The sequence below is a fragment of the Echinops telfairi genome, unplaced genomic scaffold (assembly GCF_000313985.2).
Source record: "Echinops telfairi isolate 266 unplaced genomic scaffold, ASM31398v2 ScPeMD7_7436;HRSCAF=8474, whole genome shotgun sequence".
In the NCBI taxonomy this organism is placed as follows: domain Eukaryota; kingdom Metazoa; phylum Chordata; class Mammalia; order Afrosoricida; family Tenrecidae; genus Echinops; species Echinops telfairi.
In genome coordinates this window covers 5,144,244-5,159,072 of record NW_022111336.1, presented here as the reverse complement: position 1 = coordinate 5,159,072, position 14,829 = coordinate 5,144,244, and the positions used below count along the sequence as shown (strand labels likewise).

Sequence of the window (14,829 nt, the reverse complement as noted above, 5' to 3'; positions counted from 1 at the left end):
TTTTCTTGATCTTTTAAAATAATAACCATCTCATACAATAGTTGTCCTTTTATGACTAATTTCATGCAGCATGAAGTCTTCCAGGGTCATCCATATTTTGAAGGGTTTCTCAGATTCGACATTGGTTTTAAATTGTGTATAGTATTCTGTTTAGTTTAATATATGTACCAAACTTTGTTTATCCATTCTTCAATTGATGGGCATCAGGGATAGTTCCATCTTTTTGCTATTGTGAATAATACTGCTATAAGCATGCATGTGCATGTGTCTATTTGTGTCATGTCTCTTAGTCATTTAGGATATATAAAAATGAGGAGAATTGCTAGGTCGTGTGGCATTTCTATTCCCAATATTGTGGGCAAGCCCCATATCGCTCTCAACAGTGGTTGTACCATTTTTCAGTCATACTATCAGTCCATAATGGTTCCAGATTATCTGGACTCTTTCCAGAATTTGTTCTTTTAGTTTACATGTTTGTTTTGAACCTTGTTATTAATACTGATGTAAGATGGAATTTTATTATTATTTTTGTTTGCATCTCTCAAATGACTGATTATCATGAAAATTTCTTCATAAATTTGTCTTCTTTGGCAATGTGTCTGTTCATGTCCTTCGACCATTTTCAAAATCAGATTATTTATCTTCCTCTTGTTGAGGTATTGAAATTTGTTATATGTTTTTAATATTAGTTCCTTGTCTGTAATGTCATGGCAAAAATATTTCCTAGTCTATGGGTTCTCTTTTTAAGCTTTTGGTGAAATATTTTGATGCACATAAATGTCTTAATTTTTAAGGCATGCTATTCATATTGTTTGGCTCTTGCTATTTGTGTGTTTATCATTATGTTTAATAGAGAATGTATGCCATATCTTAAGGCCACTAAGTTTGTTCCTATATTTTCATTGATGATCTGTATAATTCTAGGTTTTGTATTTAGGTCTTTAATCCATCTTGATTTGTTTTTATATGACGTGGAATGTGAGTTCTCCAGTATTTTTTTACTGCAACCGGATATTCAGTTTTACTGGCACTATTGTTAAAGAGACTATGACTTGCTATTTAATGTGTTTGATCATTGTGTCAAACATCAGTTGTCTGTAGGTGGATCCATTTCACTATGGGTTTCCAATTCATTGGTCTATATACCTTTCTTGGTACTAGTACCAGACAGTTGTGATTACTCTGGTTATGTAGTAGGTTTTGAGATCAGGAAGTAAGAGGTCGGCTACTTTGTTCTTTAGTAGTGCTTTGATCAATATCCTTTCTACATAAAGTTGATAATTAGTGTTGCCATTTCTTTAAAGAAAGATGTTGGGAATTGGGTCAGGATTATATTATATTTTTAGATTGTTTGGGGTAGTATTGGTATTTTACCATGTTAATTAAGTCTATTCATCAGCATGGTAAATCCTTACATTTATCTAAGTCAATTTTTGTTTTTGGTAATAGTGTTTTATAATTTTCTTTTTATAGTTCTTTTGTTTCTTTGGTAAAATTTATTCTTAAATATTTCAATTTTTGTTTGGCTATTGTGAATTATATTGTTTTCTTTATTTCTTTTTTAGAGATCTTTTTGTTAGTATAGATTAGATCCTCTAAAGGAGCTGATTATTGTAGGTTGATTTTGTCCCCTACCACTTTGCTGAATTTCAATTCAGCCCAACAGTTTTCCTGTCATGTCTTTGAAATTTTCTATCTATAAATCATATTATGGGTAAATACAGGGTGGTAGTTTTCTTTGCCAATTTAGGTACCTTTAATTACCCTCTCTTGACTAATAACTCAGGATTGAATTTTTTCTCATCAATATAGACTTTAAAATTTACTATTATCAGTATTTAGACATGGGGGTGCTTTACCATTTGAATATGACCTTCAGAAATTATATTGACCTTGGGTATTCCACATGAATAGCCCCATTGAGACATGGAAGCTCTGTAGAGTTTTGTGCTTTTGACCTATTAGGCCATTTGTGCCATTTCTCTATTAACAGTTTAGCATGTGATTTGGTGTAAAGATCAAATCAAAGAGTCTCACTATATACTACCATATTAGATGATAAGAAAATTGGGGAAAATACTAAAGTTTAAAACTTAGAGAATGTGTCAGAAGTTGGTTCTGGCAGCTCAGTGAAATAAAACTCTTAACTGAGGGAGAACAGAACTACAAGTGAAACAAGCCACTGAAGACCCCAAACATTATGATTCTGCTTTAAGTGAGATAATGAATTCTTCCAGTGAGATTCTGCAATTGTTATACTGCTTGTGGTTTCCTTTTCATCACTCTGATGTTAAGAACTAGTGCTTTCTCAAATATATACTAATTCTGTGTTTAACTTTTTGAGGATTCTCCCAACTTTTTTTCCACAGCAACCACACGTTCTTGTATTCCTAATATCAAGGCCTCATTTCTCTACACACTCATGAATATTTGTTATTTTCCTCCTTTTTTATGTTAGCCATCCTAATGGGTGTGAGGCGGTGGTAGAAAATGTGTCAGTGATCATGAGTGGTGGTTATACAGGATATTAAATACAATAGATATTAAATCATAGTCTTAAAAATGTTGAGTAGACAAATAGGATATATAATCCCAATGATATATTTTTACTATTATCCTGAATATATATATATATATATATATATATATATATATATCAATAATTGCTAATAAAACAGTCAATTCTGGTTTGATATCTTTGAACTTTAAAGATTCTTCCTCTACACATATTTTTTAAATGATATTTTTGCTCTGTTCAATTATGTAAGTGATGTGCCTATATCTTTCCCTCAGCAGGACATGCTCTTGGCTATAAACCTTCTCAGAAGCATTTAAATCCAACAACCCTGCTGCAAAGGGAGGAAAGACTCATGCCTTATTTGGTCAAATGCTTGTAATTGCTGTTTTCCCTAATTTAAAACAGTAGACCCGTAGTAGGTTTCAGCAAGAGCTCTCTCCTGTCACTTGAAAGCCACAGTCCCATGGCTTTTCAATCTGTACAAACACAAGGCTCAGTTTCTAAATCAATATGCAATCCTGGAAATAACCCTATCGTTCACAGTTGATTTTCTTGAAGTGGCCATCAAGTAGCTTGAGGTTGGGAGGACGTATAGATAGGAATAGCACTCAAGAGCATCCAGAAAAATCCTGTCCCCTTGCTTTCTCCCATCAATATTCTTGGTTGTTTTCATAGTCTTTTAAACTAGGTAGTAGATTAAGTGTTGTGGGACCTCTTTTATGTTCATCTTTGTCAATTGCATCATAAGTGGCTGAAATCCTCTTTAAAATGATGGGTATTCTATACCCTTTGTTCTCAAGTTTAAGGTCCACAAAGAAATGATGAGACTACTATTAAGAATTTCACCAAACATCCTTCTAATTTTATTTACTTAGTGGGTAGCAGATATATCATAATTTACTTGTGAAAACCTGATTTGTGGGAGTACATTGCCAAGTCTTTCCAAGGCACTGCTTTGTGGAGTTAAACCTCCAGCCTTCTGATTAACAACTGAGCATATTAACCATTTTAACCATTCAGGACTCTACTGAAAACAGCTTTCTGGAAACAAAGGACAGAATCATACAACATACTATTACGTTAGAAATCCCACAGTTGTATTGACCAGTTAGCTGTTTTATTTTATTTATTTTTTTAAAACAGCTTTATTGGCATATAATTCACAAATTGTACAATCAATAGCTCAATTATGTTAAGAGTTGTACAGGCATCACCACAATCAATTTTAGAACATTTTTTTCATTCTTATACTCATCATTATTAGTTCCCCATTTCCCCGCCACCTCCCCTGCCATAACCCCAGTCCAATTACATACTATCGCTATAGATTTACTGAACTGCATATTTTCATGTACAGAAACACATTAAAAAGAACAAAACCTAACAACAATAATAAAGTAAAATAGAGAAAATCATCAATTGAAAAGAAAGCAGAAACTATTAAAAACTAGGAAAAATTTTAAATGTGTGCCAAGGGAGATCAAATAATAGGTGTTAAATGTTAACCTAACTGCATCTGCAATCATCCACTTTCCAAGGCATGCTGCATGATAGCAAGGCAGACAGATCTTTTAAATTTTACATCCCTTCATCATTTATTTTCTAGTGATTACTAGTCTATATACTTAGGACCCTTCAGAAATTATACACACATACACACACTAACTATATCTATATCTATATCTATCTATCTATATATATATACACACATACATACACACACCATTGCATGTAAATATACCATTGCATATATACCATGACATTACATATATATCATTGCCTATATATGTTCCATTGCATATATACATACACACACACCATTGCAAAATGCACTGAAAAATAAAAATTGTGTATTTATATAAACCCAAAAAGTGAATATGTGCATAAAATGAAATAATGGGTATGTAAAATATTGAAAATATGAACTGTATAATAATTACCCATGAACGAAAAAGCATAGCATTTAAAATGCAACAAGATGAGGTGCTCTAATACACTCTTTAAAGTACTTCAAAACAGCTTTAGTAAAATATTAATTTGGTGTGAATGTTATCTGCCTTTCAGAAAGTATGTGTGTATATTTGAGAGGCTGTTAACATGCAGACTTGCTATAGTATGTGTCTGCTGCTCATGTCCATGTTAACGCAAGTGGACATTTCTAGCATTTTAACTATTTCATTCAATTTATCATTTAATGTACTGGAGCAGTCTGAAAAAAATACTAATTGTATAACACCTAATTTATTTGATTATTCAGCTTTTGGAAACTCCTGAAGACAAGTCATTTGGTGGGTCCCTGATGGAGAAGGATGTGAACCTGGACAGTTATCAAACAGCGTTAGAAGAAGCGCTCTCATGGCTTCTTTCTGCAGAGGGTGCACTGCAAGCACAAGGAGAGGTTTCAAATGACGTGGAAGAAGTAAAAGAACAATTTCATACTCATGAGGTAACACGAAAGCATTGTTTTATAAAACAAATCACCTGCTTTAGCATAACCATATATGTCTCTTGAGTCTCAATGTTTACATATGATCCATGTATTTTGGTATGGGTGACCCAGATAGAGAGTCGAACTTAACTCAATAGGGCTTTAAAGTAGATGCAGGCCTTTCTTTGGAGGTGCCTCTAGGTGAGTTCAAACAATCAATCTTGGTTTGATTTAATTACAGCTTGGTTTTGGTGTTATTTAAAAATTTATTTTGGTAATATAGTTTCCATTGTTAGCTAGAAACAGTTGGGTGCTCCTGAGATGTCCTTGGGTTTCAAGCAGTCAAGTTTGAAGTTCTCTTTGAAGAATATTCCTTGGAGTTGCAGAACACTTGTTTTACCATGAACTCTTCACTAGATCAGCATGAATGATCAGTTCTCTTCTCTTGGGTCAAGACAATATTAGGCACAGTATTCATTTCAGCATCCCCAGCTATCAGGCTCAACTATTTTCAGTGGGAGGTTTTCAGAGATCACTTCCTTAATTAGCTTTGTTCTCTTCCCTGTACTATTTCTCTCTTGTTGATATCCTGGGGCCTCTTGTTTTAGCCACCTCCACAAAATGCTAACCTCAGGGTCTACTTGCACAGATGTCCTAAGATAATGTTATTTTAGAGCTTATCTGCCCCTGATTTGGCTCCTGACTCCTGTGAACCCCATGTACGAAGGAAGGAAACACTGCCCGATGCTGTGCCATCCCCGTGGTCAGGTGTGGATCATAGAGCTTTCTGAAGACGGCCTCAACCTGATTCCTATTTCCTCTATGCCTGAAAGCTCGTCAGCATTATAGCATCTCATTAGGGCTAAGTAATCCAACTCAAGTCTAGCTTTCTTTGATTTATGTTAAAAACAACGTTGGATTTCTGTAAACAAAAATTTAAATACTTTACTGGGCATATATTTCAACCATGCTAAAATTTTTGCATTGCAAAAAAATAAAAATGATAATGATTTACTACAAGTGTTGCTTACTATCATGAACTTCTCTTCCTGTCAGGGCTACATGATGGATCTGACATCCCACCAGGGACGCGTTGGTAATGTGCTACATTTGGGAAGTCAACTTATTGGAACCGGGAAGTTGTCAGAAGATGAAGAGACCGAAGTACAAGAACAAATGAATCTCCTAAATTCACGTTGGGAATGCCTCAGGGTAGCCAGCATGGCAAAACAAAGCAAGTAAGTCTTTATTTGTTCTTAATTAAGACAAATGGCAAATTATTTCAATGCTGCTATTATTTGGATGTGGCTGCGGGGTTCCATCAGGATTCTCAGTTTGATTTGAATCCACAAAGCTACTCTTTCAGGGGCATCTCAGTGGGATTGTCATATATATCACATTTTTGTTATCACTTTTGTAATTGCAGTGGGGATCGGTGGACAATTATCTACAGAGCTGTAGTGTAAGCACTGCCATAGATAATATTCTGTATAGTTTTTCTGAAAATTAAATTGTGAATGTAAAATATGTAAAATACATGGATACATGCCCAGTAAGCCATTTCTATAAATTCACCAATTAGTTACAGTTGACAGAGAACAATTCTTTTGAAAGAAAAGCCTTTGGAAATAGTTAAAGATGTTTTCATCTGCTTATGGAAAATCTTTGGTAAGAAAGTAATAATTTTTCTCAATCTATGTTTGGAAATCCTAATTGAAGCACTACATGCATATGAATTATTTTAAGAACCTACTGTAGATTGACTTAATCAAAAATGATGTTAGAGACTTCTCTAAAAATGCCACATTACATATAAAGTTAACAAGTAGATCTTATCATTCTGGAATTGTTTTGATTTATATTGTTAGATGTGTATATTCATGTAGAGCCTATTGAGACAAGATAGATTTATTTTTAAATGAAAAGGAATGAAGTGCCAAATGTGGATTTGAATGCATTAAACTAAAGACATTGTCCACAAGCCTTAAGTTGACTTAGCTATTATTTATGAAGATTAAAAAAGCTTTATAATAGGACCAAAGGAACTCTAAATATGATGGAGGATGGCTACTGCAATACCACATTATAGTGTGACATTAGAGAAGAGGGGACAACATATTATGAAAGTCACATATTCTGAAAGAATAATTTAAACTTATACACCTAAGATAGAGTTTTCACAAAGAAATCTGTATTCCAAACCAGAATTTACTTGTCTATGCACATTAACATCTTCTCCCTGCTGTACGATCATTTTGATGATTGCAACTAACCCTGGTAGGGAATGTTATAATAGTCATAATATAACTATCGAGCCCCTCCAGCCCGTAACATACCTACAGGTCAAGTAATATACTACACACATTTATCATTATAAATCATATTTTATAGATCCTCTTACTTGTGGTCTCATGCCAGCTCTCTTCAGGTTAGAACTTGTTTTGGTACCTATCTGTGCAAGTTGCATAAGGGAACATCACACTACATCAGAAAGTCTTTAAAGTCCAGTCGCTTCTTTCACTGCTTCTTCCTTGATGCAAAAATCCAGTGTGATGAGTTGATTTTAACTCACAGCAGTCCTATATAAGAATTCCAAAATGTCATATATTTCTGGGAGCAGACAATCTCATCTTTCTCCTGAGCAAAGGTGATAGATTTGAACTGCTGATTGAATTATCAGCAGCGCAGTGACTAAGCTGTAGAGTCAGCCAGGCTCATGCTCATCCCATAGTAGCATTATAAATATTTTTGTTTGCTTCATTTCTCTGACTTTTTTCAATTCCACTGTTCAAAAAGACTAACACTTTAGCATTAATTATTCATTGTAATTGATTAATTTTATGCAATTTGAACTGAGTTAAAAATAAAGCTGAAATTAAACTTCAAAGCATATTGCCCATTTCTAAATATAATATTAATACAATGTTTTCAAAACTGTTCTTGTTAATCATCTTGTAGATGGTAGGTTACAAACACACACACACCACAACACGACACCTTGTATGTATATGACTTTATTCTTCTTAACACCATTCCACTGGGTGATATGAATCCTTAAAAGATAATAAGAATCCTTTGCTGATATTGACCTAAATAATTAGATATTGGGTTGTATTCAAGATTTTAGAGTGATTATCAGGAAGGCAAGGTCAACCTTTTGGCTGATGTTTTTTCCAAACCTTCCTTGATCGAGTTTTAAAAATGAGATAATAATGTGGAAATACTTGCAGCACATGAGCTTTCTGAGTAACTTTTGAAAAAATATGCACAAAGCAGAATTTAAGTAAAATGAATTTAGAAAACTTAGGGAAGTTTTACAGAATAACAATTCCTCATATCATGCTTACTACCTTTGCATGTGTTCATGGATAAAGCCTACATGATATAAGTGATTAAGCAAACTATGCTGAACCTGATTTGTGAAAGATGTTCTTTTGAGCGGGAAGATATTGCTAGTGTTTAACAAATATTATGTTATTTAATTATTAAAACAAGTACAACCTGTTCCATTTCTTTCATTATAGCTATGATGTTTTTTAGCTTCATTTTGACACAGTACCTATCCCTCACACACATAATAAGATTACTTGGAGTAAAGGAGGCATAGAAAATGACTAGTAAATAAAAATGGATTAATCCACATCGGTTATAACTCTCTCCTCAAGGCACGGTGTGGCTAGACCCATGTAGAAGTCCTCATACTTGCTGGCTTAGACAGGATTCTCTGTTGTTGTTAAGTACTTTCAAATAGTTACAACTCATAGCAACACTGTGTAAAGCATAAGAAAACACTGCCTAGTCCTGTGGCATTCTCAAAAGTGTTATATTTGAGCCCATTACTAAAGCCATTGGGTCAGTCCATCTTGTCTAGGGTTTTTTTTTTTTTTTTGCTTTTCACTGCCCTTCTACTTTACCAAGTCCTTTTTTTCAGAGACAGACATCTCCTGCTAACATGAGGCAAAAATCTCATCATCCTTGCTTCCAAGGAGCATTCTGGTTGTACTTCTTCCAAGACAGATTTGTTGGTTCTTTTGACAGTCCATGGTCCTTTCAATATTTGTCTCCAGGACCATAATTAAAATGCTTCCATGGTTTATCCCCTCTTCCTTAATCAATGTTCAACTTTCATATGCATATAAGGTGACTGATAATAACATAGCTTTGGGGAGATGAACCTTAATCCTAAAAGTAATGTCCTGTTTTCAACATTTTACAGAGGACTTGTGCAGCAGATTTACCCAATGCAATGTGGAATTTTTTTTTTAATCTCCTGACGGCTGCATCTATGACCACTGATTGTGGAACCAAGCAAGACAAAATTTTAGACAACTTCAATGTTTTCTCCATTCATGATATTTTACATGCTAGTTCAGTTAGGTGTATTTTTATTTTCTGTACATTAAATTTTAATCCACGCTGAAGGCTTCAGTCCTTGATCTTCATCAGCAAGTATTTAAGTTCTCCTCACTTTCAACAAGCAGGCAAGGTAGGGTTCCCTAGGAAATCCAAAAACAATATATCAATTAACATAATAAAATAACTCACACACTTGTAAAATTTGGCAAGTCAGATAGGATTCAGGTCTGTGGGGGCAAATGGAGGCCTATCCTATGTCACATAGCTTTGGGGGCTGACAATCAGTAGGAAGGTCATGAGTTGGTGACTGAGAAGGAGGATAAATCCAAGGCCAGCAGATCAGTTGACAGGTCACTGAGGTCTCCCTGAATCAGCAGACGATATGGAAGACCGTTGGTTCAAGTCCAAAGAACTGGAGATGCAGGACATAGGCACAACAAAAACAAACAACTTTCTCCATGGCATTCACTTATGTTGGAAGCAGATCATACTCCAGAGGCAATTAATTAAATCAGGAATCTGACCTGAGTAACAGTGTTCCATTACACCATAATCATATCCTATTATGGAGGCTTACAACTGATTGCCTATGATCACATTGTGTTATGACAGCTCAGGAGGGATTATTCGGTGTTAATTGCTAAACTACTGAGAATTCTGGCCCAGTCAAGGTATCACAAAATCCTAAAATGATATTCCTTCTGCACACTTGCTTACGCAGATAATAATTAAGGTCTGTAAAGTCATTTTAGAAAGGATCCCTGGTGGCATAATGGATTATGAGCTGAACTGCTAACCACAAGGTCAGTAGTTCAAAACCGCCAGCTATTCTTATGTAGAAAGATGCGTCTTTATGTTTCTGTAAGATTTATAGCTTCAGAAATCAACAGGGCCAATTCTGTTCTATCCTATAGAGACTCTATGTGTTGGAATTGACTCGATTGAAGTGAGTCAGTTTGAGACATTTTAGGAACTAGTCTTGGTGATCTTATGGTTAAGCATCCAGCTGCTAGCTGAAATGTTGGCACTTGGAACCCGCTAGAAGTTCCTTGGAAAAAAGTACTTGGAAATCTGCTCTTGTAACAGCTAGGAAACCAATATGGTGATTATACTCGGTCATATAGGATCACTATTATTCAGAATCCACTTGCCCATATTCAATAACAAAAAAATTGTATCAGACATAACCAAAGCTGTTCAAGAATTCCAGGTTGATACCATATAAGAAAATTAAATCAATAAAATGCAGGTATGCTTATATAAAAACTATCAAAATTGTACTGTTTATACAAATACCCACTAATATTATTAGAATGAAATTATTGAAATAGAAAAAGTACTTTTCTTTGAACTACCAGTCTCTCCTCATCCTGGGATTTTCAAACTATCACCTGCCTCAAGTGAATTAGTCCATGTTGCAATTCATTTCACAGAGCCAAAAGCTGTTGGTTTGTCATTTTTAGGCACTTCTTCTAAAATCATAGCTTGATGACATGTCTTCCTATGACTATTGGCTTTTGAAGTTTTATTTTCCTTGCTACAGCCATCATAAGTGAACAAGTTGCTTCAGGTCTACTCGTTGTTTCCACCACTGCTTTGCATACTAATTTATTTGTTAATTTTGTTCATTTACTAGTTAATTTAGTCATCAATCATTTTGGGAGAAGTTCTTCGTGGGCAGATTTTGCAGTAGGTTATGGGAGGCAGAATTGTTAAGAAGAATTGAGTGGCGGTATGCCTCTTCCACATAAAATCAATCGCCCCATCTTACTCTTTGTGGACATGAGTGGATGATGTAGTAAGTGTTATTATAATAAAGTGGTTTGTGAAGATATATCTAGTAACAAACTGGTTTGGTACCACCATGTAGATATTGGTTAATTACAAATCTATTGTATGGAAAACATGTCATCGATTACATATTTGATAAAAATAATTAAACCTAGGTCATATTTGTTGACAAGCATGAGTTAGAAATCTGAAGAAGAGTAGGGTAGATGATTTGAGGGCAACTTGTCTTGTTTTGTGATGTGGAATACTCTTGGGTGGCAGGAGGGGATAGGGAAGGAAGAAAAAGACACAACTTCCAACTTTGAAAGTACAAGAACATCACTGGCTGAGGAACAACGGAAGATGCTCTTCGCCAGGAATAAGCTAATTAGTGATATTGGACAATGAAACCTGCCAAGAGCAAAAGAGCTTTACTGACATTTCTACAAGGACTTAGAAAGATAAGCACAGCAAGCTCCATAAACTTGTCTCATAACCGGAATTTGGACATGCAGAAGGGAAACCAAAATTTTTGTGACTGTAAGAGCAAAAACATGCAAATAAGTCAGGCAAGACAATCAAGTGAGGGTCGCTTCCCATTTGTCACAACCGAAGGAGAGACATGAATAGTCCTGAGTGAATACACCAGCTGTACCATGGAAAATAATTTTGAAGCACCATCAACATTTTGTAGCGAAAACTATTCTAGCAAACATGACTTCTCTTTCTTTCTTCCTTTCTTCCTTCCTTCCTTCCTTCCTTCCTTCCTTCCTTCCTTTCTTTCCTTTTTTTAAATGTCTGCTCCAATCTTGAAGCATGGTAACTGATGTGGATAGAGCAAATGGGGGGATTGTTTACTTCCAATGACATTACTGAGCATATTTTATATGTGAATATATATACATATAAATACATAGATATGTATGCATCTGTATATATATATATATGAATAGGCATACAAATGGATGGAACTTTAGGTCTTAGGTCTTTTCTTTAGATCTTTTCCATCTTTAGAATATATCTTCTAAAATAAATATTTAAAAGATACTATCTCTTTGATGCCTGATACCTACCTTATCCCTTTGACACCTCGTGGTCATACAGGCTGGTGTGCTTCTTCCATGTGGGCTTTGTTACTTCTGAGCTAAATGGCTGCTTGCTTATCAAGCTCTTAAGAACCCAGATGTTATATCTTTTGATAGCTGGGCACCATCAGCTTTCTTCACCACATTAGCTTATGCACACAGTTGTTTTCAGTGATCATATCAGGAAGGTGGGAGCACAATGATATGATTTTTTATTCTTTGATGCCTGATATCTGATCCCTTTGACACCTTGTGGTCACACAAGCTGATGTGCTTCTTCCATGTGGGTTTTGTTGCTTCTGAGCTAGATGGCTGCTTGTTTATCTTCAAGCCTTTAAGACCCCAGATACTATATCTTTTGATAGCCGGGCACCATCAGCTTTCTTCATCACATTTGCTTATGCACACATTTGTCTTCAGCAATCGTGTAGGGAAGGTGTGCATCATGGAATGCCAATTTAATAGAACAATGTGTTCTTGCATTGAGTAAGTACTTGAGTGGAGGCCCAATGTCCATCTGCTGCCTTAATACTAAACCTATGAATATATGCATGTAGTTCTATTTCCCTGCCATCCTACATAAATATATTTATATATGTGCATGCCTGGATTTAGACCCCTATAAATACCTCTTATCTCCTAGTTTTTTCCTCTATTTCCTTTTACTTTCCTTTTGTCCCACTATCATGCTCAGCCTTCATTTGGGTTTCAGTAATTTCTCTCGGTTACATTGCCCTTGCTTAACCCCTACCAGGCCTCTCACACCCTCCTTGCCATTAATTTTGGATCACTTGTTGCTCCCCTGTCCCTGGGTTGGTCAACACCACCCCCTTACCCCTGATTCCCCCTCTCCCATGTTCCCCCTGATCCATCGGTCCCGTTGTTTTTCCTCCAGACTGTTCATCCAGCCTATTTTATCTGGATCTATAGAGATAATAATATGCACCAAAAAACAAGGCACGAGCCCCCAATAAAATGTGTTATTAAATGAATAAATAAATAAAATTTAAAGAAAAAATTACCATCTTGTTCTCCTCATGTGATTTTTGATTACAGTTTGGCAAAGCAATTGATTTTTTATATTCTAGTAATGTCAACGTTCTGTTTCCTTGCATCTCAAGGTGATGGGTCCAAGGACCAGAAGCATCAGTAGCAGAACCAATCAGGTAGCAGCTCCATCTATAGAACCAGAATCTCCATGTTAGGAAGATCTCAGATCATTCCTAAAATCATGAACATTTGAGAAGTCCTGGTCTCACTGAAACAATGACATCAGTCCCAGCCCCTAGTTGCTATGAAGTCTACCTTTCACTAAACAGGTGGGCATAGTAACCATCTGTACCCCACAATGACTCCTGAAACTGTTATAAATCAATACCAATCCACATTTCTTTTTTTAATTTAATTTAAATGTATTTTTTATGAAACCATTTTATTGGGAGCTAGTACAGATATCACATCATCCCATTGTTCAATCACATCAAGAAGTTTACCACAGTTTTAAAACATTCTCTTCCTTTTTGGACTCCTTGACATCAGCTTCCCTCTATCTCCCCCTCCTTGACTATATCTCCCAGGAACCCTTATTTTACTTGCTGTCTCTATAGGCTCATCAATGCAGGGTTTCATATACCAAAAAACAGAAAAAGTTATAACCAAAATTCAAGACACAATGACCAAATACATCTGAGATATAGAAACAAACAAACAAGAAAAAATTAAAAACAAACAAAACAGAAAATGTTGAAAACCAGATGAGGCCTGACATGCCTGAAAAAGTGACAAGGTTTTAACTGTCTAAGGCAGGTTTATCATTTTGATCTATGTAGATATCTATTTTTAAAAATAATTTTATTGGGGGCTATTATACCTCATAACATTCCATATATCAATTGTATCAAGTTTATTTGTACTTATGTTGCCATTATCATTTCCAAAATATTCTCTACTTGAACCCTTGGTATAAGCTCCTCTTTTTCCCCCTCCCTCCCCCACCCTCCCACCCTTGTGAATCCTTAATCAAGTATATATTGTTACTATTTTGTGTTTTCATTGTCTGTTATCTCCCTTCACTCACATTTCTGTTATTCTTCCCCTTTGGGGGGCGCATTATATATCCAACCTTGTGATGGGTTCCCCCTGTAGATCTCTATTATACATGTTTTTGTAACTTATATTTTTAATTGATGAAAGTAGGACAAATATTTTAATGACCTTTTTAGAAGTTGTCCAAACAGCATCTCATTCAGTCTTCAAATATTACTCATATTTCTTAGGGGTTATAAACAGGATAATAAGGTTCTTCTGTAGTGTCTATGGGGTACTGTGGTAGGTTAGGTGTTGGGCTGCTAAATATTAAGGTCAGCAGTTCATACCCACTGGCTGCTCCAAGGGAGAAAGATCAAGCTATCTGCTTCCATAACAATTTACAGGCTTGGAAACCATCTCGAGGGCTGCTATGTGTCACAGTAAACCTGATGGCAGTGTTATTTATTGGTTTAAGAATATTTAGTAGATAGAATATGCAAGTATTGACTGCATGCTCTCACTGCCATGGCGTCAAGATTGACTTAACGCAAACCTATAGGGCAGGATAAAACTGTCCCCTGTTGAGCTTCTGAGACTGTAACTATTGACGGGAGTAGAAAGCCCCATCTCTTTTCCCAAAAAGC

At 35.4% G+C, this 14,829-nt stretch overlaps 1 protein-coding gene across 4 annotated transcripts in view; it reads left to right on the top strand.

Annotated features, from left to right (window-relative positions):
• The window catches only part of DMD (dystrophin), a 2,430,848-nt gene that overhangs the window by 640,993 nt on the left and 1,775,026 nt on the right, over window positions 1-14,829 (top strand). For all 4 annotated transcript variants that reach the window (XM_045298663.1, XM_045298661.1, XM_045298660.1 and 1 more), the window contains 2 exons: window positions 4,776-4,964; window positions 6,003-6,184. In XM_045298663.1, coding sequence (XP_045154598.1) covers window positions 4,776-4,964; window positions 6,003-6,184 — 371 coding nt within the window. The remainder of the gene's footprint in view (window positions 1-4,775; window positions 4,965-6,002; window positions 6,185-14,829) is intronic.